We start from the raw sequence: 24,942 nt of genomic DNA on the forward strand, positions 1-24,942 counted from the left end.
CCTTGGAAATTCCAGCACTGATCATGCTTCAGCCCCTCTCTGAGCAAGGAAGGAAAAAATCTAGAGAATTTTGTGTCTATTTAGAGAGTCATTCTGATTATGTATTCAGAACTAAGGAGAAACTAGAGGATGGTACACCGAGCAGGAGGATTGAAATAGAGACAGCTTCTATAAGTGTTTCCTCTTCTCTGGGAAGTGGAAATGGAAGATATAAGTGGCAACTTTACAATTAAATATGATTACCTTATTAAAGAGTGGGAAAGAGAGAGAAGAGATATCATGGGTTCACATAGGAACCAGATGTGTCCTTGAGGCCCTTTCCAGAGGAAGTAGAAATTCAGGATTGTTGGGGTAAACACTGGGTTTTTGGATGTCTAAGATGACAGAATCAGTTAGAACTTACCCAGAGTTTTGAAGATGTGGTCCCTAGATCAGTAGCACCAAGAGCACCTGATCAGAAATGTAAATTCTTGGGCCCTACCCTAGACATACTGAATCAGAAACTCTGGGAGTGGGGCTCAGTGACCTTCTGGTGATTCTGATGAAGCTTAATTTTGCTTTATAACATTGGGGAAGCTGGTGGACCAAATATGACCTTAAAAACCAGGTTTTTTTTTTTTTTACTTATTTACAGTGTCTTGCCTGAATTTCCACATTGAACCTGAAGAAGGTAGCCTTGCAGGAGGAACGTGGATCACAGTCATTTTTGATGGTAGATTTGTATCTTACCAAATTCAAGTTTCTTATTTATTGATCTAAAAAATCCTAAAGAATACGAGTCTTTGGTTTCCTTCCTTATCTAAGGAGAGCCTGAAGGGAGATGAACCAACTGACCAACTTCTGTGTTTCCAGCTGCTCACTTGCTAAAGTCACAGAAACACAGTACATCACACCATTGTACGCAGTGTCCATTTCCTTATGCTAAGCTGTGACATGGAACTCTGAGTGAGAGATAGAAGCACTTAACATAGTACTTGGCAGTGTGTCCCCTGAATCTTGGTTATCTTCCTTGTAGATAATTCAATACATAGGAACTTCTAAACCATGGCTTAGTATGTCCATCTCTACCATGGTAAAGAATAACTTTGGGAGTTGAAATAGTCTATCCTGGATTTAAGTGGATGGACCTGAAGAGAGAAAACTTTTTTTATAAGCTCATAAGTGACAACACTCATCTATATAGCAGTCTCCTTTGGAAGTGAGGAGTTTAATTTAATCCTTATGCAAACTCAGTGTCTCACATTGCCCCCATGTGGCCATGTTTTTACATTCTTTCATGTGCATTACAACTCTGGTCAACCTGAGATTCCCCTTTGCCTTGTGTTTAGATTCAGAGTCAGGTCTCTTTTATCCGGCCAATGGCTTTCAGCTGGAAATACGTCTGGTGAATGTGACTGTTTCTGTGCTGCCGAGCATCCCTTGTGACATCTCTCCTGTCTTCTTGGATTTGCCGGTGGTGATGTGCAGGACCAGGTATACCTGTCTGGAAATGAGAAGATACGACAGGACCAGTGCTTTGCTTATCTCAGTAGTTTTTGGAGGCAAATTAGAGCAACACTTGCTGTGGCTGCAATTACCAGCTATAGCTTTAAAAAATGTTCCATGCGAATATTCTTCTTTAAAGGTTCCTATCAAGGCTCTATGGCTTCTGGGAAAATAAGAATATGATGAAGAATTTTGAGAATTTAAAGATATTTATGTGTGTGTGTGGGGAGGGGGGCGCGTAGATAGTGTTTCTAACTTTTTTTTTTTTGGCAAGGAGTTCAGTAGCTATTAAGATTTCAATAAATGGTGCCATTTTGCCATCTAAAGAACTGATCATTTTGAATAGGCATAGTCACAATGATTGTATGTAAACCCAAAACCAGTTAGAAAGGAAATTTGCTTTAGTCTTCAGTATATTTACTGACTTTGATATGATTTATATACCATTCCAGGTAACCCGTTGTTCTACTCAAGTTTTTTGTTGGCCTATGAAGTTTATAATAGTTCGTTCTTTCTCTACTTGTGTCTTAAAGTGGATCATTGCTTAAGAAAAAAAACATTAAAATTTCTTTTCATTTTTTATTCTGTTTTTCAGGAAGGCTTTCTCTCTTTCATCTCTGTCTATTGAAATCCTAACCAATCACACTGCAAATGCCACCTCTTCCCTGAAAAACCAACTGAGTGTAATCTTTCTCTTCTTTGAAAGGGGGGCAAGTAGGGGCTGAAATCCTGACTATGCTCGCAACAGCTTTGAGAAAGAAACATCTTTTAGAAATTCATCTGTAAGGAGTGTGTGTGTGTGTGTGTGTGTGTGTGTGTGTGCGCGCGCGCGCGCGCAATTCATTGTTTTGAAGGGGGAACTTTTATAATTCACACAAAGGCATAGCATGTGTAGCCTTAATGGCCTCGTTTCCTCAGACTTATGTTTCTCATGACACTTATGTCAGTTGCCCACTTATCAGATTCATCCTTACAGAATTAAGAGCTCTGAGGACAGGGGATGTGTTTAAGTCCACCCTCGAAGTCCTCATGGTGCTTAGCAGAATACCTTGCAAAGTTGAAGATGCCCTATACATGTCTGTTGAACTGAACTTTATAGCACAACTGTTGGTTTTAAAACCAGGCTTTATATTTTCCTAGGTTTTATGATATATTTGGATATAGAGCTTCCGCAAGATCTTGCTGTGAAATAATCAACGCTCTGAAGATTTACAAGTTCTATCTCCTTAGTCCCCAAATACTAATGATTTAAAAATGCACTATTGATTTCACATCTTTTTTTAGAGGAAAAGAAATACAACCCTTTTAATTATACTCATTCATTGGGAGATGAATATCAAGTTCAACTAACATTCAAATGTGAAAAAATATAAAATTTATCATCAATGAAATTTGTCATATTCATTATCATAAAAAGACATATCTGCTTTTTACCAAAACAGACATTGTAACATTTAAACCAGCACTGCCCAATTAATATATAATGTGAGATGCAAATGTAATTAAAAATTTTCTAGTAGCCACCTTAAAAAGTCAAAAGAAACAAGTAAAACTAATTTGAGTAATGTATTTATCATTTCATATGTAGTCAATATATAAATTATTAGTGAGATACTATATATCTTTCTTTGCATACTAAGCCTTGAAAGTTCAGTGTGTATTTTGCACTGATAGCACATCTTAGTTGGGGCTAGCTACATTTCAAGTGCTCAGTAAAAACATATGGCTAGTGACTAATATATTGGACAGTGCAGGTTTAAATATTTAAGGTCATACTAAAGATTTGGTGAGGGTAGGCACTCCTCAACTCTAGCTCTTTATTCATCATATTCTCCTTCTTACAAAAATCAACATGAAGGCAACCTCAACGAGGCAAAGAAATTACTGTGATATTCATAAAAAGAGGAGAAAAGTTCTAAGATTCTCTTGATGGATACGTGAAATGTTTATGAGGTGCTTAGATGACTATGAAATCAAAACTTTTTTTGCAACAAGTAAACTTTTATCAGAAAGAGACTAGGATTCAAGCCCCGCTTTGTCCTTAACTTGTGGTGTTCACACATATAAGTCTCTTAACTGATCTTGGACTATCATTTTTTTTCTAATGAAAACTAGGATTAGAATATCTATCAAAATCCCTTCTAATTCTAAATGTCCTGTGGACCTAATTCTGAGAAGCAAGGCAAATGTTTTTTTTTTTTTAATTTTAGGGATTTTCAATAAAAAATTCATAACTTCTTTAGCTGAAAACTCCAATCTTTAAAGTCTAGTGGTTGAGTGGATCTAGGAGGTAAAAAATGAAATATAGGAATCTTTGGTTAGTTCTGCTTCACAGGTGCAGGGAGCTGCTGCTAGCTTTGGCAATTTACAGTTTTTGATTCTCAAGAATTTCCACTTTCTGCCCTCAGGTCTCTGCTGTCCGAAGCACATGAAGGTCTGTACTACCTGGAAGTGCATTCTGGAGGACAGGTGGTAGGCAGCCCAAATCCAGGACCACAAGACAGCTGTACTTTCAAGGTAGGTTCTAAGGATGGCGGAATGTGTGTTTGCCTGGTTTGCAGGTGTGCTTGTGCTATTGATGAGGAAGTTATAAATCAGCCACAAAGTCTGCTTTGTCAGGGTTAGAGGAAAGGTAAATGATAGTTATGCGGTTTCTGAGGCTAGACTAATGAAAGATAGGTATTGAGCACTTGTATGTCAGGCTCTGTGCTTTATGTACATTAATGAGCACAATTTTATGGGGTAGCTATTTATTACCCTGTTTTCATAGATGAGCAACCTGTGGCTCAGGGAGATTAAATAATTTGCCCGTCATAAATAATTTGCCCAGGTAGTAAATGGCAGAAGTAGGATTTGAACCTGGATCTGACACTGAATCCTCACCCAAACTGAAGCCCACAGGAGAGCCACAAAGATCATCTTATTTTACAGCTGAAATTATGCTGAATTTCAGCATGGTGAAGGGACTCAGGGACTCAACTTCCATCTTCCTCTCTATATCATGGTGGATTTCTGCTACATTTTCCACCCCCAGACTGACAGGGCATTTGCTGGTGGAATTCTCCTTTAAGCTCAGAGCTAAAAGGAAACGGGGTCGGGGAGAGAGGGAGAGAGAGAGAGTTTATGATTCAATGCCTGACTTATTTTAGAGGCTCAGTCTGTATACCAGGGCTTTATTTTATGTTTGGTTCAGTTTACTGTCCATTTCAGATTAGTTTTACACCAAAATGATCTCTGAAAGGGTAGATCCTAGACTTCTCATAAAAGGCAGAGGTTTGGCAATGCTCCTTTGACTTGGTTGCATTTCTCAAAGGGTGCCTCTGTTTATAAAAGTAAAATTTAGCCATTAATTAAACCTTTTTTTAGAATAAGACTTCATTCTGTAAATGCATCTTTAATATGATCCACATTTTATATATGCAATTCATTTTTCAAATTTGGAATTTGTTGTCAATTCACATTTAACAACTTTTTTTCACTCCAAGAGAATCTTCTTCTTTTGAATGCTGCTTCTGCACATAGGCACAGAAAGAAAAAATATCATTCTTTTTATTAAGATCCACACCATCACCTCTATACTATCTCAGTGAATACAACAGAAAAGAGATGGCCAAGCGTGCTCTTTAATCACCATGCTGCTTTTGGTTTTGATGTCCTTTCACCCCAGATAGCAGTTTTCCTACTTATTCAAGATTGGAAAGGAGAGTGAGGGAAAAGAAGAGAAACACTTCTTAAATTGCACATTAAAGAAAACACATCCTCCAGTGGTTTAACTAGCTTGGAGAATTGATAAAAAACACCAGGGGATACAGTTAATGAGAGCATTCCAAGCTAAACACAACACAGTGTGTCTCTTTGTTTTGGGTTGGGACTGGGGAACCATGAGTATTAAAAATTAATTCCATCTTGTCCACTCCAAAGAGTCTGCTGCAGGCACTGACAAGTTTGAACAACTCACAGAAGGTTTATCAAGCAGCTGGTGGCTATGGCTTTATCATTCTAATCCGCGGCTTTTCTTCTCCCCCATCTTACTGCTGCTGACCTGACTTTCTCTCAAAGATCAGCAAGTGGGAAGCTGGATTTGGAAACTCATTAATTTTTCACTTTGTCGTGTCTCTAGCTTGGTGGGTGACCAAGGGCTTGTTTCTGTTAGAAACGTACCATTTTATGTTGTGTCAGCTCAGAGAGACATCACAAGTGATGCCTTTTTTGAGGTGGAACCTTGAGCCTGTCCCATCACGCTCTGAGGAACTGAGAGAGAATGATAAAGAAATTGCTCTATTCCCCCCACACTTCTGGTGGAAGGCTTACAGACTGAATGGTAATTTCATATTTCAAGTTGAAAATCAAGAGGTATGTTTTCTTATTGGTTTGGACTCAGTTATGCCATCTGCCTCAGTTTCTAACATCTGTGAGAAGGGGCAATAACTACTAGTCTACTTCATGAGGCTCCTACGGTAAAGTTCCAATGCAAGTGACAATGGTATGAAGGGAGTTCCAGTGTGAGTTGAAGGCCTGGGTGCAGTAGAAGGCTGGGAGACTGGCATGAGAATTGTGTGTTTGGCAGATGTGTGTGAAATTGCATTAATCTTTATCTTTTGGTGAGAAAGGAGCCAGCTCCCAACGGGGGAGGTCACAGCATTCTTACTTTGACCTTTTGATTGTACATATTTTCTGTGAACTATTTTCTAACCCTTTCCTTTAAGAAAGAGAAGACACTAGTCTTGATGGCAGACTGCACAGTCCTGTGGATCAATAACTTAAAACTGCATTTGCCAACCTGCATCGGCTTTGTGTCTTTTGATTTTCGATGTCTGATTACGGCTGTTGATTAACCATGAGTTATTCTTTGGTAATATTCTCCCTGGGAAGGCAGACTCCCAGGGTGCTGGAAGCAGACCAAGCAAAACAATTTGTTATCTTTGTTTTGCAGGAATGGAGGTGGTCTGGGCGTCCAGAGGTGGTTGGGGTGGAGGGTGGCAGGAGAGGGGACTAGGTCTCTTTTTGGGAGAGTCATTAGCTTAGGGTCACCCCTTGGCCTGGTCAGTCCATTCTTTTGCTTTTCAATTTCTTCACACTGGCCCTGACTGTGAAATGTACAAATCTTGGACTAACCCGGATGTCTATAGGCAAAATAGAATTTCTGGAATTGTCTCATCTCCCCTTTGCTTCCAGGCAGGGTATATCAGTCCTCTCAGATGAGTCCACCCCATTCATTCACACAAATCTGAATGTCTTCTTCATACCAAGCTATGTACAGGGATATAACAATGACTGAGTCGGGTTTTGGGGCTTATGATTAGCAGATAAAGTATTTTGGAGGGAAGGGCATCGCCAGGTGATTGGGAGTGCCATGACCAGGCTTTTACTCTTTGAAGAGTAATGTTGCTTCCCATTCCTTGAATCACTTGAATTGTATTCTTCTCACAGGCACCTTCCATTTTCCTAATAAACGCCTCACTCGTATGCTTATTCAACTTCTAATTTTTCATAGTTTAATAATCCTTACCATTATGCTGGTTGATAATAATTTAAGTTGTAATCCTATTAATTTAAATAAGTAAATTCTTGTCTGGAAAAATAAAAAACTTTCAAAACCCCAAGATACTAAGTTATAATAATGGAATTAAAAGGTTTGTATTTTAAAGCTTGGCCTGCCTAACTTTCCTTCTGGTAAAATGTGTTTCTGGGTCTGGCAGGTGATAAAAGCAGGCTTGCCAAGTTTTGGGCAGTATGGTACAAGAGAGAATGCTATATGACCTTGGATGAATTCCTTTACCTCATCTACGGAAGAGCTATAATAATATTTGTCATCTCTGCTTCACAGAAATATTATGAAGATGAAAAGAAATAGATATAAGGTGATTTGAGAAAGTGTAAGCATTTACTATCATAGCTAAATGCTCTGTGAGGAATGACTTGTCCTTGTGTTTGTGGTTGTGATATTTTAATGAAATGCTCACTTGTGATAACATTTTCAAAACAGTTTTCCAGGGCACAGACACCCATTGTTTACCAAGTTTATCCACCAAGTGGAGTTCCAGGTAAGAAATCTCCTATTAAAATAGGAATAATTATGAATTCCTATGTCAAGCTTATTGAAAACTCTTCTCTCCAGGTAGGTGGTCCTCATAAATAAGAACATTTAGCTTTATCTCTGATGCTGTTATAACAATGAGTCTCAACCTCTGGTTTATTTTTAAACTGATTTGGTTTCACCTCTGGACACTTTTGCTCTGCTACTTCACTGATAACAAAAGGAATCCAAACGTGAAAAGAAAAAGAGGCCAGCAAAGTCAAACCAGGTGCTGCTGAAGAATGGAAGAAATAGAAATCATTATTGCTTGTAACTTTATAATCATTGACATAATAGCAAAGCTTTATTGAAACTTACTGTGAGCCAGGTTCTGTTCTAAGCTTTGGGCATGTTATGTTATTATATCTTCACCAGAACCTGATATAGGAACTATTATTATTCCCATTTTGCAAATGAGGAAATGAAATATGAAAAAGTTATGTAATTTGTCTAAAGTCATAACTTCTAATAAGTGTACAGCTGAGATTTGAACCTAAACAGCCAGAATCTAGAGTGGGCCCATATGCCCAATATTTTGTCTTGTGTTGAGCAGTGCTGGATACCACATGAAGACAATTAGCCCTTATCCTTCTCCTGGGGCCTTGTTTATGAGTTAGCACACAGATAATGCAAAGGCCAGGAGGATAGAAGAAAAGAGAAAGCTGGGGGATTTACATAAAAGAAGGGATTGCAACTAAGAGATTCAGGAACCGCTAAACCCACCTTAAACTAAGTCTTAAGCAATTTGCTCTCTGATTCTTGGCGGATTCCTACATCTATTTTGGGTTTTTCATTTGTTCAAGGTTTCCAGATGGTATAAGTAAGGGAATAGAAGTTGCTAAATTTTATATGTGGTTGAGTCTAAATACATAAACTGACCTACTTGTTTTGAATGGATTAACTATTCAAAAATGTCAAAATAAATATCCGAGTTGCTAAAAAGTGTTTGTACAAGTGTGTGTATATATGTGTGTATATAGACACAGATTATGTATGTGCGCATTTAAATTATATCTAAAGAATATGAATTCAGCTTTATCTAATGAGTGCAGGTTATTCATAGACCTATTTCTTTGCATTTGTCTGAATAATCAAGACGTAATAATGTTTTATTAAAAAGATATGTGGTCTATGAAAAAAATCATATGCAGACATTTGGGTTCCTGCTGCTCTGGTGTTAGAAAGCTCTTGTTTAGATGGCAGAAGTCTTGTTAGGGTGAGGGATGAGGAAGGAGCCAGCCCTTAGAAGTGTGAAATGGGATGTCAGCTGGCACCAGATCTGTCAAGTCCGTTTTTCCCACTGAGTCTGAGTTCTACACACAGACTCCTGCACCTTCTGGGGGAACAATTGGTGCCTGGCCTGGTAGGAGAGTCCCTCCAGGCAGGATCCACACGGCTGCATCTTCAAAATCACTTTCCAGACGATTACTCTCATTTCATTTGGGAAGCCTGCCCAGAGTAGCAGCCAGGGAGGTGGGGGAGATGATGGGGACAGGAGAGATGACGTTTATGAATAGCTGATTTCTATATGCGGTTAGCAGTTCTCCACTGTGATACAGAATCCTCCAGCACTGCGGTCTGGCTTAGCCATTTGTCTGCTTCTTTTGGGGCTCCTCTCTCTTTCTCTTTCTCTCCCCCCACTCCTCTCTTCCTCTCTCTCTTTTTTAGTCACAAAACAAAACCTCACAGGAATTTCTAATTTCTATAATCTGTTAATAGTTTTTAAAATAGTGCTCATCAGAGCTAGAAATCATGTCCACCGAAGTGAGGAAATTGATAAATTAACCCTACTAAAATGAAGAACTATTTTGCCCATTGTTAACAGTTGCAGAGACCTTCAGACAATAGGCTTTTGCCAATTCTGTGACCTTCCTGTAAGATATTAGGTTCCTCTCTTTCTACCCATTCACCTGTAAAGTGGCTGTAATACTTCCTAGAAGATTCCCATTGTTTTAGTGCAAGTCATCCAATGACTGCAGATGAGAGTCACTTCTTATTAATAGAACACAAGCACAGTGGGAAGGGAACAACTCCTTGTCAATGTACTTTCATGGCCTTATGTGTGTCCATGAAGGGACTCAACATTCTCTGATTTCAGTGCCTCATAAACCTCATAGCTGCCCGATTTTTTTTTTCCATTTTTCCATTATTAACCAAGACCTCTCTCATCTCTAAGTAGTATTTGTGGTGCTAAAATATTATAGCATAAATGATTAAATTCTGTAATTATGTTGAAGGCAATTATTTGTAATTGTATTCTGTAATTATTTGAATGTTGTGGGGTTGTGTAGTCAACTTTAACATCATCACCTTGCTGTGGCGCGTTTGCTTAAAACTTTGCCTCATGTAGTTCCACAGAACTGAGTTTAGGTGTTCTTCAGCTATGGAAGAAATCAACCTGTGTAGCATTTGGTAGGGGCCCCAAAACTCTTTCTGAGAAGGGGCTACTTTAAATTTCTTTCCCAACTCCTATAAGCAGAGGGGGTGGAAGTAGTATTGAGAATCTACCTTGTGGAAAGGAGATTGCTGATACCTATACATTCATTCTTACGATCTCAAAAGAAGGAAGCATTAAGGAAAAACTTAATACCCAGTGGAAATCCCTGCAAGTCACATAGAAGGAATCCAACAGTAGAAGTCATCCATTTATCAGTGGGCAAGGCAGACACCAACTGTTTGCGGATCCTCAATTTGCCCTATCTTTGAACATGAGCACATTTATTAAGTGAGTGAGAATGCCATTGCCTATCCTTTAAGCCATAATTCTGCTGTGTCTAGCCCTTCTTTCTTAGTTCCTATCCATTTGGGTCAACCATGATATTTATCTTTTGTACTCAGAGAGATGGAAAAATTTTAGTATCCCTGAATACCCATCCAGATTGTGTGATATGAGACTCCTCATATCACCGCTGTTCATATTAGGAACTGTCCAGAAGAGAGTCTTTTGAAGCGTGGAGTACCTCAAGGCATGTTGTTCTTTAATCCCACATTGGGTGAATGGTCTACACACATTCAAGAGAGTAGAACAGAGCCCTACGTGGAAACCAGCCCCTTCCTCTTGAAAGCTTCATGCTTAATGGACTGCGAGGAAGGCCCATTATTCCTTCCATGCTCTACACATAGATGATTAAGTCTATAATTGTGATAATTGTTTTTTTTTTAGCCTTTCTAATCTGTAATATTGATCACTGGATCATATTTGGTAATCCTTTCCTTTTGTACATCTTATAAAAAAGTGAATATTCTGAATCATGACCAGCTTAGACATATTGAGTAAAAGTACAAAAAGAAATATGGTTTATGTTATACATTTAATATAAATAAGTATATTAAATTAAAAAAATCTTCTTCACATAGGAAAACTAATACATGTATATGGCTGGATTATCACTGGAAAATTGGAAACCTTTGATTTTGATGCAGACTACATTGATAGGTATGTGTATGTTTGTTTCTGTGTACAACTACTTACAGATATGCTGTATTGCTTTCAGTTTCCCTGATAGCAATAAATTGTAGGCAGTTGGCGCTAAATTGCTATTTTCCTCTTTCAGTTTATGGTCCCTGGTGAGCTGGGCTTCAGCAAATTTTGTTAATGTAATTGCGACTGGACGATTAAGTTTGTCCATTTATTTACTGACAACTAGTCACTCTGGGCTCAGTGTGAATCGTACTGTAATCGCATCTGTGGATATTCTTTTCCTATTCTTCCCCTTCTCCCTTTTGTTTCTCAGGATGAAATAAATGCTTTATAAAATAATGTGTGGACCCAAAAGCCCATTAACTTCCTGGCTTGGTTGTTATTCATTTGTGCATTTAGACATTCTAGTAGTGCTATCAGAGGAAATATGGAAGAAGGACTGAAAACCATTGAGTTTTTAATATTTTCTGTGAATGATTAGCATGTCAACATTACATTTTTCCTCAAAGATTGTTTTAATGGAAAGTAATACTATTAAATCATCCATGTTTGAGAGAAAGAAGAACAAGAAGAAAAGTATTGAAGTTGTGATGTTTGTGGGAAGGTTTAAACAATTGTGGTTATTCACTATATGAAGCAATTACAGTGAGAATTTATAAAGTAGAGGGAACATAATCTTACTATATGCTCAGCTGAGTAGATTCTATACACTGTGACTAATTTTTCTTTCACCTCTGAACAAGGTAGAGCATCCTCCTCTGTTCTGCTTTCTCTCTTTGATTCTTCACTAGTGAGGAGAAAAGGATTTGACTTCTCTCAAGATCTACATTTCTGGCATTAAGTAATGGTCCACTTGTCTTGAAAGGAAATTATTCTTCCTGTGGAGGATAAAAGCCCCAAGCACGTCATTGGCAATATACCATATTCACTGCTTGGTTCCATCTCAGCATCAGTCTGGAACACAATCTTTGAAAGGCAGGACAAAGGCACACACTCTGCTATAGTTCTGTATAGACCCAATATAGCAAATGTGGAGATAATGAAAGTTTTCAGGAAAGAGGAAATTCTCCCTTTGTAGTGTGAACGTGTGAACGTGTGAACCATGAGATGGTGCTGTGCACCCCTATGTTTAGGTTGAGAACTTGATTCAACATCTCTTCAGGGCACGGCCTTCAGCCACCGCTGTAATGCCCCATAAATCCGGAGGAGAATGTTTATCATAGTTTTTCCTCTGAGTTTTGCCAGGAATGTTTGCTGGAAGCATTGCATTATTGTCTCTTGTCTTTTGTTTCCATTTTTTTATGCAGCCCATTGATCTTGGAAACCCAAGGAGACAAATGGGTTACTCCTTGCTCTCTTGTAAACTGGCAGACAGGAAGCCGGTGAGTGTCTTTCTTGCCAACATACATGCTTTTAAGTTCTTCCACCTGGGTAGAACACACACACACATACACACACCCCTATTTTTTTAAAATATAAGTCATCCATAAATATCGACTGCTTTATTTTTAGACGTACTGGAAAAGAAAGTAATTGATTCAAAATGCAAGTTGAAGTGGATTCTGAAAACTTTCTTGAAAACCTTTCTTAAATCCAGATACTTACTAATATTTACTAAGTGCTTACTGTAGGCCAAGCCCTGCTCTAATGCTTTACATTTAAGTCACTCAATAATCTCATGAGTACATACAGTTATTAGCCTCAATTTACAGATAAGAAAGCTGAGTACTTAAGTAACTTGGTCAATGTTTCACAAAGAGCAAGTGGCAGAGCTGGGATTTGAACTCTGATTGATAAACCAACTTCCAGAGCTCATGTTCTTAACCCTTATACTATAACGACTAGCTAAAGAAAAACGTGACTAAAATTTATTTATTTATGACGATTTTTTAAAATGTATGTCTACATGCTTTTTGTTCAGATAACCAACATTTTGTGAGATTTTTACTTCATCCTGGATGAAGTGGATTAACCTCTTTTGAGATCATCCAAGAATTACATTCTATGGTTTAGCTTTTTAGGAACAACATTTAGTAGAACCAAATTCTATAATGTGGTTTCTTCTTGGTGTCTTTAATTTGTTTGCTCAGGATTGTCCTTTTTTGTGTGTTCACACTTGCTAACACATTTTTTTTCTGTAGTTTTTCAAGGATTTTGCTATCCTTGTCATAAAACAGATTTTGGAAAGAAAGGACTGAAAAAGTTAAATTTTGTCTCACACTGTGTTTGACTAGTAGTAAATGTATTGATGATAACTCTACCTAATACTACGCTAAGCATTTACCCCAATGAGCTCATTATACTTTCAATATTACCAGTTTTCTCTGGCTAATTTATATTTTATTTCACACTTTCCTTGCTAAAGAGTTAGAACTTCTGAACTGAGTTGTCTGGTAATCCTCACCTCAGGTTTTTGTTTTTATCCCTAGCTACCCTATTCAGGAAGACCATGGTTTTGGGACTCTGCAGTGCCGCGTGGAAGGCAACTATATTGGTATGTTTGAGAAGTCACATAATTTAAAAGTCTTATCCATTTCTTTCTCTGTGTCTGGAAAAAACTTATTTCAAAAATTGGTTCTCATCATGATAATAATAACTATCATTTGTTGAGAACTCCCTGGAAAGCATTATATGAAGTCGCTTAAACATAAACTAACGTAATCCTCACAATAAATCTGTGAGGTTAGTGGAATTATTTTCACTTTACAGGTGATAAAATTGAAGCTGGTAACCAGAAGAGCAGGATTTCTCATGCTTGGTCTAACTCCAAGACTGGGCTCTTACTCGCTATGTGCTACTACGTTTCTCCTTTTATTGTGAGAAGTCTACATTGCTGATGGTGCAAGTCTGGGAGATGTTATTTTGGGCACCATTAAGGAAATTACAGGTTTGGGTGATATCTGAAGTCCTTAGGTCAATGGTGTTAGTGGCCTGGCCAAGGTGATCCATGTGGATTCCTGTATTAACGTCTGTTTCTTTTTGTTACAGGCTCCCAGAATGTTAGTTTTTCCGTATTTAACAAAGGAAAGTAAGTAATTGGGAATAATAACCAAATTTGTCTTCATCTTATAGTGTCTCTCTCTTGTCTTGCTTACTTTTTTTAACCTTTTATAATGAAGAATTTCAAACATACATGAACAAAATAAAATAATATAACCCTGGGTGACCGGTTGATTTTTTTAAATTGAGTGAATATGATTGTGTCCTATGTACTCATCTTGAGTCGGTGTAAATAGTTTAATGTGGTGATGGTACAGAATTTTGGGAATTACATCACAAGTAATCTCATAATACTATAAATTTAAAACCGTACATAGTTCTATGACATAACATTATACCATTCCAGGAATTTCAAAATGGAAAGGGTGCAAATTTCATAGAACCAGAGAGATAAATTAGAATTTTAATTTTCTTTCTGTATGACTTACCTCGTATTCTGTCATTATGTAATAAAACTAACATCTATTGAGTATCTCCTATTGGCCAGCTCTATACCAGGCCCTTTCACATTCATCATTCTATTTAATGCTTTTGATATTCTGTGAAGTAGGTATTATTATTCTCATACATTAATTTTCTAGATCAGAATATACACTTTGCCCCATTGGTATCATTCTTTGGTCATCAAAAGGACATGGTATCTAAAATGTCCTAAATCTCACTAAAGGTTAGTCCATGATCTTCCTTTCAGGCAGCCAATTTAAATAAATGCAATTTCCGATGCTGTTTTCTTCCAAAACACGATTTTGTCTTTTTTGAAGGTCGATGGTACATAAGAATGCGTGGCTGATCAGTGCTAAACAGGAACTTTTCCTGTACCAGACATACTCAGGTACTATTTCTCTTTACCCTAACTCTCGCTCTTTCCCTCATACCTCACTGAATGTTGGACCCTCCTTCCCTTTCTTCTGGCTATTTTCTCTATGACTATCAAGCTATCCTGCAATCATGGATGACCCTTTGGTTTTAGATGAGAATTAGTTGCTTATATGAGCATCAGCTTTTGTTGCCATATTAAAAAAAGCTCAATCATAGTCTTCCATACAAAGTTTCTGGATATAGACTGGATGAAAGAAAGGGGAGCCAATTTTGTTCTGTTCTAATAAATAACAAAAGAGAGGTAGCACTGAAAAATCTAAAAGCACATCTTTTCAAATGTTACTTTAATATTTCACCTCTGAGCATTCATTTAACAATTTATAACTTGCTGATACTGATGAGCAAAACTCCATACTAAAAAACATGAAATTGTGAATGCAATTCAGTAGTGGAAAACTGACTACTAAAGAAGAGTACTTAGATTCTAGGCTTGAATACAATCACAAAGCCACCGAAGAAATGTCTGTGAGGTAGGTTCAGATTCCAGAGGCAGCAGAATCTACTTTTGCCAAAAGTACAAGAAATTTCATAGGTCATGGGGCAAATGCCAGTTATTCCGTAGATAGCCTAATTCTGCAAAAGCTGAATTTTGACTCTTGTCTTTATTTTCTTTAAATAGTGTAATTGGTCTCTTTTGTAGTAAACTTGAAGAAGCACCTGAGATGATGGTGATAGTGGCAGCAGCAGCAAGAAGAATGGCAGGACCTCATTGAGTGCTTTACATACGATCTCAATATTTATTTCATTTAACTGAGATCGGTAAAGCTGGCCTAAGTTTACAGATGAAAAAGCAGTCAGAGGCAAAGTAGTATGTCCAAAAGTTCTAGTGCTAGAAAGCGCAGCTCTAATTCCAAATCTCAGGCACGTAACCAATATACTATGGGAAGTAAACTCTCCTTACCACCTACTCTAAGGTCCTTTGTGAGTCTGCCCATCGGTATTAAACCCTGAATACCAGATTGGCTGGCAGACATCTCTGATCACATAGCTATCTCATATTTCCAGCACCAGTGTCTTCTTGGGATATAAACTCTCAGGCCGGAACTTTTTCATAGCAGAAGAGGCTATGAAGAGAGGGGATGTGAACAGCTGCTAAGTGCCTTGTGTTGAGCTCCTTGAGGGCTGGCATTCAATTACTGGTTGAGTTTGGTTAACTCAGTTAGCCTTTCTGAGCCCCAATTAAACATTTATAAAGTGGACAAAATGCTGTTTGTCCTTCTAACTACAAAAGTTGTTAGTAGAAGTAGATGAGCAAGAATCTTGGGATTCTCTCCCCTCATCTCCACATTGATTTTATCCCCAGTTTCCATGAATTCTATCTATCATATGTTTCTTAAATATAATGTATCTACTCTGTCTTAATTCAGGATTCCATAATCTCTTGCCTGGCATGCTGCAGTGGTTTCTAAGGGGCCCCCAACCTGCCATTTGTCCCTACTGATCCTTGCGCTTCCTAACCGTCACCATTCTCTTCATCAAGCACACATCTGATGCCTCTCCCCTGCTTCCCATCCTCTAATGGCTTCTCATGTCCTACAGGGAATGGTACAAGCTTCTGATCCTCTCCTTGTCTGCTTCTGCAGCTCCATCTCTCTCTTTTATATTCGAGCAACACTTAAATGCACTGTGCAATCCCTTCTCTCCACACTCGGGCTATCATTTCCTTTAAATGCCCTTTCCCTTCTTTTTCTCCTTTATTCATCCAGTTCTAATCCATCCTTTAACATTCACCTCAAGTGTCACTTCTAGAATTGTTTTTCAATTTCACCGTACTCCCACCTTATGATTAAACTTCTTCTCTGCACTTTCATGCTCACTCTCTAATTTTGTTAGCCCAAGATATGATAATTATCCTTTTGTGTATCTGCCCTTCCTTACTGTTCTGACCTCTTTGATGACAGGAACTATTTCGTATTCATCTATATATTCCTTGCGCCACATAGTATGTGCTTTGCAAACATTGAAAAAAATTATAAAATAGTAGACGAAAAGAAGGGGGTTATTATTATTAGAGTTGAATTTTGATATTTGAGTGTGGAAGATCAATCTTTGCACTCAAAAGCTCCTCTGCTTTGTCTCATGGGCAGAAAGTACCCTGATAGAATATCTATTTGGAATTGGTAACCATTCATGATTAACTTCTTTGTACCCTCAGTTTATCATAGGATACAACTCTTCTTCCCCTTGAGGGAATAAAACTTAGAACTGTCAAAGTTTGATCATAAGAGTGGAAGGAATTAGAAAAGTTAAATTCTCAGGGATATGTGACATATTACTAAAAGGTCGAAAGCCATCAGAAGGTAGCATGAAAGAACTGGGGATGACATGTGAGTGCATACAGAGTGAAGGAGTATGCAGGATGGGAAGGAGTGCTAGGGAACTGAAGACAGCGTAATTCATTCTTTTGCTAGAGCAAATCGCCGACTCGTGAATAAATTGAGACCTTGCCTGGTACATCCAAAGTTGATTCCTCCATAAAACATAATCTACTGTTCTGTGACTTGTAAATAGATCCTTGAGGTCAAGAGACAGATTTCCTAAGAATGCATTGTGGTATGTTGGGATTTTTGCTGATAGCCTGAGTGATGGCACTTTTCTTTCCTTTCAAATACTGATCCTGTATAATGTGTGTTATTATACATATTGGTATATGTGAGTTCTTTTCTTATTATGTGCATTTTTAAATGACTATTACTGCCAAAAATTCCAACTGTTGCTAGTCTTGGGAAGTTAAGGGAAGAAATAAATTATTGATAGTTTCTATTATTATATTATTATCTGGGTCACATCCTGGTCTATATTTGGATGCCTGCTTTTTGTCTCTTGCAGAAATACTATCTGTGTTTCCAGAAACTGGGAGCCTTGGGGGAAGAACAGACATCACAATTACAGGAGACTTCTTTGACATTCCTGCCCAGGTTACCATTTCAGGTAAATAAGTTGAAATGACTAAAAATAGTTCACAGTTTTAAATGGTGTAGGAAATTATGTATCTCTTATGGCATGGAGAGGGTTGGGGGAAAAAGTCTTTGTCTTTTCCAACTCATTGTGCTACACTGCTCTAAGGTATTTTACCTGTGTTTGGTTGAGACCAAGTGGGATTGCAGTCTTGCAGCTCTGCAAACATGTAACAGGAATGGGATGTCCTGCAGACACACTCACAATTCATAGACAACTCCCTCAAGTGTCCCCATCTTGGGAGTGAAGAGAAGGGAAAAGTATAGCTGCCTTTTCACAAAAGGCTACTCCTACTAAAAGACAACTCCCCCTCAAACCCCGTCCCCTCTTCCCTCTTAGCCTCCTCTATAAAGACAGGCAAGAATGAGCAGGCAATTGCTATGCAGATTCTTCTGGAATGCCTTCATGGCAAACCCTTTTGTGGAATCTGTCTTGGAACTTTTGTTCTGCCAGGTGGAATACTCCTCTAGTTGGTGACATCGAGGACCAGGAAAATGTCCTAGCTCTCATATCACAACTCCCCCCCACCGCCCCCCCCCACCCCTAAGCTCAGCTGAGTGGTTTAGGACATCTTCAGTGATGGCAGTGAATTGCATTGCTTTCTTTCTGATTTTAAGTTGTCCTATGCTCTACTGCTCTGCAATCTCTCTTTCCTGGCCTGCTTCAGTTGGGGGTGACAACTTTTGCTATACTATTCACATCCAGCCCTTTGCCTTAATTAAGAGCCTGTCTACTTCAGTGTGGTCCTGTGGTCTTGTCATCAAATCTACATACCTATATCTATACCTATCTAATTTAAAAAATTCTCCTCAGGCATTCCATGTGATGTGAGACACGTGTCTCCCAGGAAGATTGAGTGTACTACTAGGGCTCCAGGACAAGGTGCAAGGCTCACTGCGCCTCAAGCAGGTAAGGAAGTCACCAGGGCTGTTCGATGACCTCTGGTTACATTTTAACCACCGGGGAATGCGAAGTAGAAATGAGAGTGTTTGCATTCTGTCTCAGCTTTTGACTGGTTAGCTTAGTGAGCTCTGAGTCCGTGATACCACTGTCAGAGCTCTCATTTCAGAGTGCCTCTTAGTTTTGTTCAGATGCTCATTGACACTCTGCACTCCTAGCCCCAGCCAGACAAATGGCCAGTGGGTTCAGTGGAGACCATGATCCAGGAAGCATAACTGCAATTAAGACATTGTTATAGATACTGGTGGGAACCCCTAAGCTGCTTCCCTCCACACTAGAGGCAAGTCGAATGCCCATCGTTTAAGAAGATGGGAGCATTAGAGTGTGCTCTTCTGTGCTCATAAGGGCGGCATTAGGCAAGGCCGGAGAGCGAGGCACAATGGGGTGCATTTAAATGTTGTTTCTTCTTCCCTACGGCACCTGTCTGATACTTGGAAAAGCAGGGCTGTATCGTGACATCGCCACCAGTTTATGGCTTAGCGGGCAGAATGGAGAAGGCAAGGTAGCAGGTTCCACCTGTGTTTCTCTGTTTAAAGCTTTCACCTCATGGCTGCAAATTTAAAGTAGACCCCTGGAGCACTTTTCTGGTAAGCATTAGAACTGGTGGCTTGAGTGTAGTTAGGGATTAAGGGCAGTTGGTGTGTTACACAACCCAGATTCATAGACTGCGTGTCTGTGTTCCTTACCTGCCCCATGAGGGCTAGTTCATGGTTAAACTACAGCCCGTGAGCTCAACACCAGAAGCTCAGCGCTTACAAGGAAAGTAACCCTGCGGGGTGGTGGAGAAATCTTCCTAAAGAAAGACCACTCAGGTGTGAAAATGCATGCAAAGCTTTGGCTTGAGCATTCTCCAGGTCCCAGATCTGCAGTTTTTACTCAGGGAAAGCTTCCATCCAAGAAAACAAAACTACTGATGCAAGTGATGGATTGAATGCGTTTCCTGTGTTAGGAAATAGAGAGCTGTCTCCTCTTTCAGAAGTTCCTGCTTTAGCTACTTGGGTAGAGGTAGGATAATTTCCCTGAGTGCAGCTGATTTGAGAGGTAACAATATATTCATGAAGACTTTTTGAAGTTTCTCTCAGGGAAGTAGGGCAAATTATTAAGCAAAGCAGCAGTTCTCAGTGGTCCCCAGGGGACATCTGGCAATGTTTGGTTATTACAACTGGGTTGGCAGCGGTGCTGCTGCTGGCCTCTAGTGGCTAGAGTCCAGAGGGGCCACTAAACATCTTTTAATGCACAAGACAGCCTTCACGACAGTTACCCAGACCAAAATGTCAATAGTACTGAGGCTGGGAAACCTCAAGCAATATATTAAAATAAGCTCTTATTTTTCTGCTTCTTCTGTATCGATTTCCCTTTTTAAGGATTAATGAGAAATGATAGTAGTAGTTTAAAGTAATAATAATTATCCTAGCTATCCTTTACTGATTAGATACTGTACTTTGGGCTCTTTATATATATATTTCAAGCTCCCTTAGTCTTTTTTTATTCGGCCAGAATTGTCAAATTGACTTAATTTTCCTTCCAGCTTTATTGATATATAATGACATGTAACTCAAACTCCCTTAGTCTTTAATGTGTTATCTCTATCCCGAGCATGAGAAAATAAAGACATTAAGCAATTTGCTAAAAGCTACACGTAGTAAGTGGCAGAGCTGGAATATAAACTGACAAATATATGATTCCAGAGTTTTTACCCCCAATTCAAATTTATATCCTATATTGATTGCACATATGCCTTTGGTCTCAGAGTTTGCTTATTATAAAACACAAATTAATAAGTACAACATCATTGAAAATGTCGTGTAATAGTTGCATGTCACATAATTTGTTCTATGTGCAGGTCCACAAATTGAGGCCATGACTTGTTAAAATGTAAGGATTGCTAATTTTCTGGGGGAGAAAAAAAAAGAGTTAGTAAATAGAACTCCCAGGCTGAACTGGACCTTAAGATGCCGAAGTCCACTCCTGAACAAGACAAGTCACAAGTACACATTCATATTGTTCCCTTTACTCAGCCATAGCATCTGTTTGCTCTTTCACACTTTCTCCAGGACTTGGTTCTTTTCTCCAGACACTCCCTTTGAAAAGGGCTCCCTACTCTTCTCTAGTCCTCTGAAAATATTTCGCCTTACTGTTCTTTATCAAGCCTCTCTTCCCAAGTGACTAAATCCTACAGCAAGCAGTATTTTCTGCATTCCAGAACATTTGTATTATCTATAGAACCTCTCATATGACTTCTCCATCTGGATCTCAGTTAACTCATCATCTTTACTCTATTATCTGAAGTAAAATAATTCTCTATTTGGGGGAGGAATGCCTTCTGATGTTTATGAGATATTCATGTCTTACAGGCAATCGAGGGCTTCTTTTTGAAGTTGGTTATGCTGCTGAGGGCTTGGACCTGACTGAAGCTACCCCCGGGTACATGAGGCAGATTGTTCCAAATGCCAGTTCTCCATTTGGATTTTGGTCAAAGGAAGGGCAACCTTTCAGGTATGTTGTAGGAAAAGTAGCAGTCCATATCAAAAGCATCTTTACTAGCCTAGGTGAGACTAGAAGACAGAGAAGGAAAAAATTAGACTTCCACAGGAAAATTTACAACATCCACCAATACAACAACAGAGTTAGATTACTGTTCTCCACCGATGTCGGTTATGCTAGGAAACTAGAGGCCTTTTATAGGCGCGTACTAAATTTTGATCAATAGGTAAAATCTATATTTTCTACAACTTCGTTTACAACTTAGGGACATTCAGCTGTGTTGATCAGGAGACTTAGGAGAAAACTTGCTGCAGATACATAGTCAAGAGGTGAAACTAATATCTGGTTGATGCTGGAGAAAGATGTGAGAATCCGCCTATTGGTCACATGAGAGAGCAAAGGCTGGGCGGCAAACAGTTCTGTTGCAACTACCTGGTGTCAAAGGCGAACCGAATGGCAGATTTATAGCAGGGGAAGTTATTATGCGCTCTGTGAGACACTGTTTTTTGTAGTAGTGACTGCACTGTGATTATGTTGTTTTGAGTCTTTTTAATTCCTTCAAGGATGTTGCCAAAATTTCTAGTTCTCTAAAGTGGGCTTAAAAGTATAAAAAATGTGAGAATTGCTTAGACACACAGTTTCCTTAGTGTACTCTACATAGAGAGGAATAGTTCCTTTACTGTGTGATCCTTTATTCTTCTCAGAGAGGTTGGTCATGACCCCTGAGTGTGAATTCCAGCCATCTTGTGACCTCCAAGGATTTGACCATTTTAAATATGAATTTAGTTGTGGAATGAAAGGCTTTGCTCTCTATTCAGAGAATTTCAGACATCGAAGAAGCCAATGGAGGAAGGAAACCTGTGAACAGAATAGAGTCTCTGTTGTCCTGGAAGGCTTACTGACTATGTATTTAACCACCAATATATGGTTTCAAAGTGGCAACAATTTGTGGTCCCATGTGACACCTAAAAATGTATCTTTATCATAGTTTTGAGAACCATCAATAATGTTCAAAAGAAAACCTTTTGGCTGTATTCAGTCTGTGGAGATTGTTAGGAGAGAGTCAGATCACCTCAAAAGACAAAATAGCATTTTGACTGTGTGGTCTGACCTGTAGGGTGTGTCTCTTTAACTGTCATTTTGAGGAGCCATAAACCAGATAATAAATCTTTCTATTCTCTGTCATTCATTTTTTTTAAATTCAAAAATTTTTAATTAAAATTGATATATTTATTGGTTAATTGATAAATTAATTACTATATTGATAAGCCTTTAAAATAGTTATTTTTAAAACTATTTCAGAAACTGTTCTTGATATTTATTGAGATAGTTTAATCATAGCCATATCTGTCTCCAGTAATAGGTCACTAGAATTAATATTAAACATTTAAAAAAGATGGTCTTATTTTTAAAATATTTCATAAAATTACCTGCAATCTTCTTCAAAGTTGGAGGTTATATATTTTAATTTGAAATTGTTGACATGTTCAGTTGACTTTTCTCTGTGGACTATAATATTTTTAATTAGAAAAAATACTCTCTGCAGGTATTGAGGTATCTGGTGAGCTCTGAGAAAATTCTTTTGTGTGCATGTGTGAAATATCATTTAATTAGTAAACCCCAAGTAATTAAAAACTCTTTACTGACCACCTACATTAAATACAACACTGTGTTCAGTATTGTGAGGGTTAGGAGGTCTAGAACAAGGCCATTAACCTTGGGGAGTGACCAGCCTTATCATGCACATGTCTGTACTGAAATTCCTGTGTATCCAACTGTGTCTCCTGATCTTCTTATTCAGTTTAACTGATATATATATATAAACTCATTACTATGTTCCAGGCTTCTGAGATACATTATTTCATGAGGTACAACAACTGAGGAAATATTTATAGAGCTAGTTTATAGATGAGGAACTGTAATTTCTGATAGGTATAGTGGGTTTTTTTTTTTTTAATATTATACCATTATCAAGTAGCAGAACCAAGCTCTGAATTGTTCTGATTTCAAGTCTTGTGATTTCTCCCAAAGTCTACCTATGTCACATTATGGCACACATCTTTCTTTACCCACAGTAATTTTAAAAAGGACACACCAGTATTCCGAAACCTCACATAAACAAACTCTGTTTCTATGAAATTAATATCTGTCATGAGGGAGAGGAAATAGAAGCCTCTCTTAATATCATTTGGAGCCATTTTAGGTCTATTACTTTATTCCCTTCATAAAGAACTGCACAATGTTGTCTAGGAGCCAAGTAAGATTATTTGGCAGGAAACGTTTGCTAATTTATGGTGATCTTACAGCGACACACTTGCTAAATATAAAGTAGCTAACATCTGACATTAGCTAGAGGGGTGATCTAATATACCTCATGATGGATGAATGTGTTGGGAAAGGAGACAAGGGATGAGGGTTCTAGATTAAGTCAGAGCAAATTGCGATTGGTGATCTTTTTATTTCTAATTAAAAAATAATTTCTACTATCGATTGAGTTCATACCATGGGCCAGGCCCTGCACAGGCTGTGTTAGGTAGGTGTTGTCAGCTAAGCCTCTGGACAGCCCTGTGTTGTGGCTACAAGTTTCATGAAGGTGATGTTACTACAGGGGGAGTTGTGGCTGGTGTGAAGACAGGAGCTGAGATATTGAGACTAGGCAGGTGCCACAAGAATAGCTGTTTCCAGAATACTGTAGCCAATCACATGGCACAAGAGTCAAGTGTTTCTTCCTCATTACCATAAAGAAAAACAAAGTACAAGGGCAACTATTTGCTGGGTCAGTCGTTCAGGCCTTGGTTCCTCTGGCTTTACTCTGTGTTATTTTGCTTTACAGAGCACGGCTCAGTGGATTCTTTGTGGCCCCAGAGACGAATAATTACACTTTTTGGATCCAGGCAGACAGCCAAGCTTCCCTGTATTTCAGTAGATCAGAGGATCCAAGGTCCAAGGTATTCAGTTTCTTCTCATTGTCCTTTTCTTTGTCCCCAGTTCTTCACTCTTGGAAAAAAAAAATCAAAACTAAAGCTCTCATGTTGTACTAATAGTTGTAACATACCATTAGGCAATCAGGAATTTCAATATATATTTTTTTATGAGGTAAGGAGTTTTTTTTAATTTAAAAGTTTCTCAAATTAAGTTATAATTGACATGCTTTTAATTGTTGAAAAGAATTTTGCTGAATGTTTTGGCACTTACTGTTTATTGAGCACTTACTGTAAGACGTGCATTATACTACATCTTTTATATATCTTGTCTCTAATCTTTACAGCATCTCTTTGAGTTATATGTATTTATCTCCATTTTCCAGATAAGGAAATTGAGGTTAAGAAGGATCATATGGCTTATCCAGGGACATTTGGATAATAAGAGATATTTACAATTCAAACTCAGATTTGTCTGACTCCAAAACTTGTGCTTTTTCCCTTAATTTTGAGTAGAGATGTAGTCAGTCTTACATAGGAATTTCTTGATCAGTTTTGAAGGGTAAGAGGAGGCGATTTTACCAAACAGCCAAAATTCACTAGTGCTGTTGACAAAGAACCACAATATTATTTTTCTCAAATTATTTATATGCTTCTATGAAATTGTTTTGCTTATTGGCTAGAGAAACATAATAGATTTTGATGTGGTCAAGTCATTATAGATTTCTTGAAGGGCTTGATATTATTTTATCCACAGC

At 38.3% G+C, this 24,942-nt stretch overlaps 1 protein-coding gene across 1 annotated transcript in view; it reads left to right on the top strand.

Moving 5' to 3' along the window:
• Positions 1-24,942, top strand: part of PKHD1 (PKHD1 ciliary IPT domain containing fibrocystin/polyductin) — a 411,516-nt gene that overhangs the window by 7,508 nt on the left and 379,066 nt on the right. The window contains exons 3-15 of the mRNA XM_039853082.1: positions 635-712; positions 1,329-1,473; positions 3,894-4,002; positions 7,472-7,529; positions 10,919-10,997; positions 12,290-12,364; positions 13,412-13,476; positions 13,971-14,010; positions 14,744-14,814; positions 17,691-17,792; positions 18,633-18,728; positions 21,134-21,275; positions 24,097-24,211. Coding sequence (XP_039709016.1) covers positions 635-712; positions 1,329-1,473; positions 3,894-4,002; positions 7,472-7,529; positions 10,919-10,997; positions 12,290-12,364; positions 13,412-13,476; positions 13,971-14,010; positions 14,744-14,814; positions 17,691-17,792; positions 18,633-18,728; positions 21,134-21,275; positions 24,097-24,211 — 1,175 coding nt within the window. The remainder of the gene's footprint in view (positions 1-634; positions 713-1,328; positions 1,474-3,893; positions 4,003-7,471; positions 7,530-10,918; positions 10,998-12,289; positions 12,365-13,411; positions 13,477-13,970; positions 14,011-14,743; positions 14,815-17,690; positions 17,793-18,632; positions 18,729-21,133; positions 21,276-24,096; positions 24,212-24,942) is intronic.

This window comes from Pteropus medius, unplaced genomic scaffold (assembly GCF_902729225.1).
Source record: "Pteropus medius unplaced genomic scaffold, Ma_sr-lr_union100, whole genome shotgun sequence".
NCBI classification, from domain to species: Eukaryota; Metazoa; Chordata; class Mammalia; order Chiroptera; family Pteropodidae; genus Pteropus; species Pteropus medius.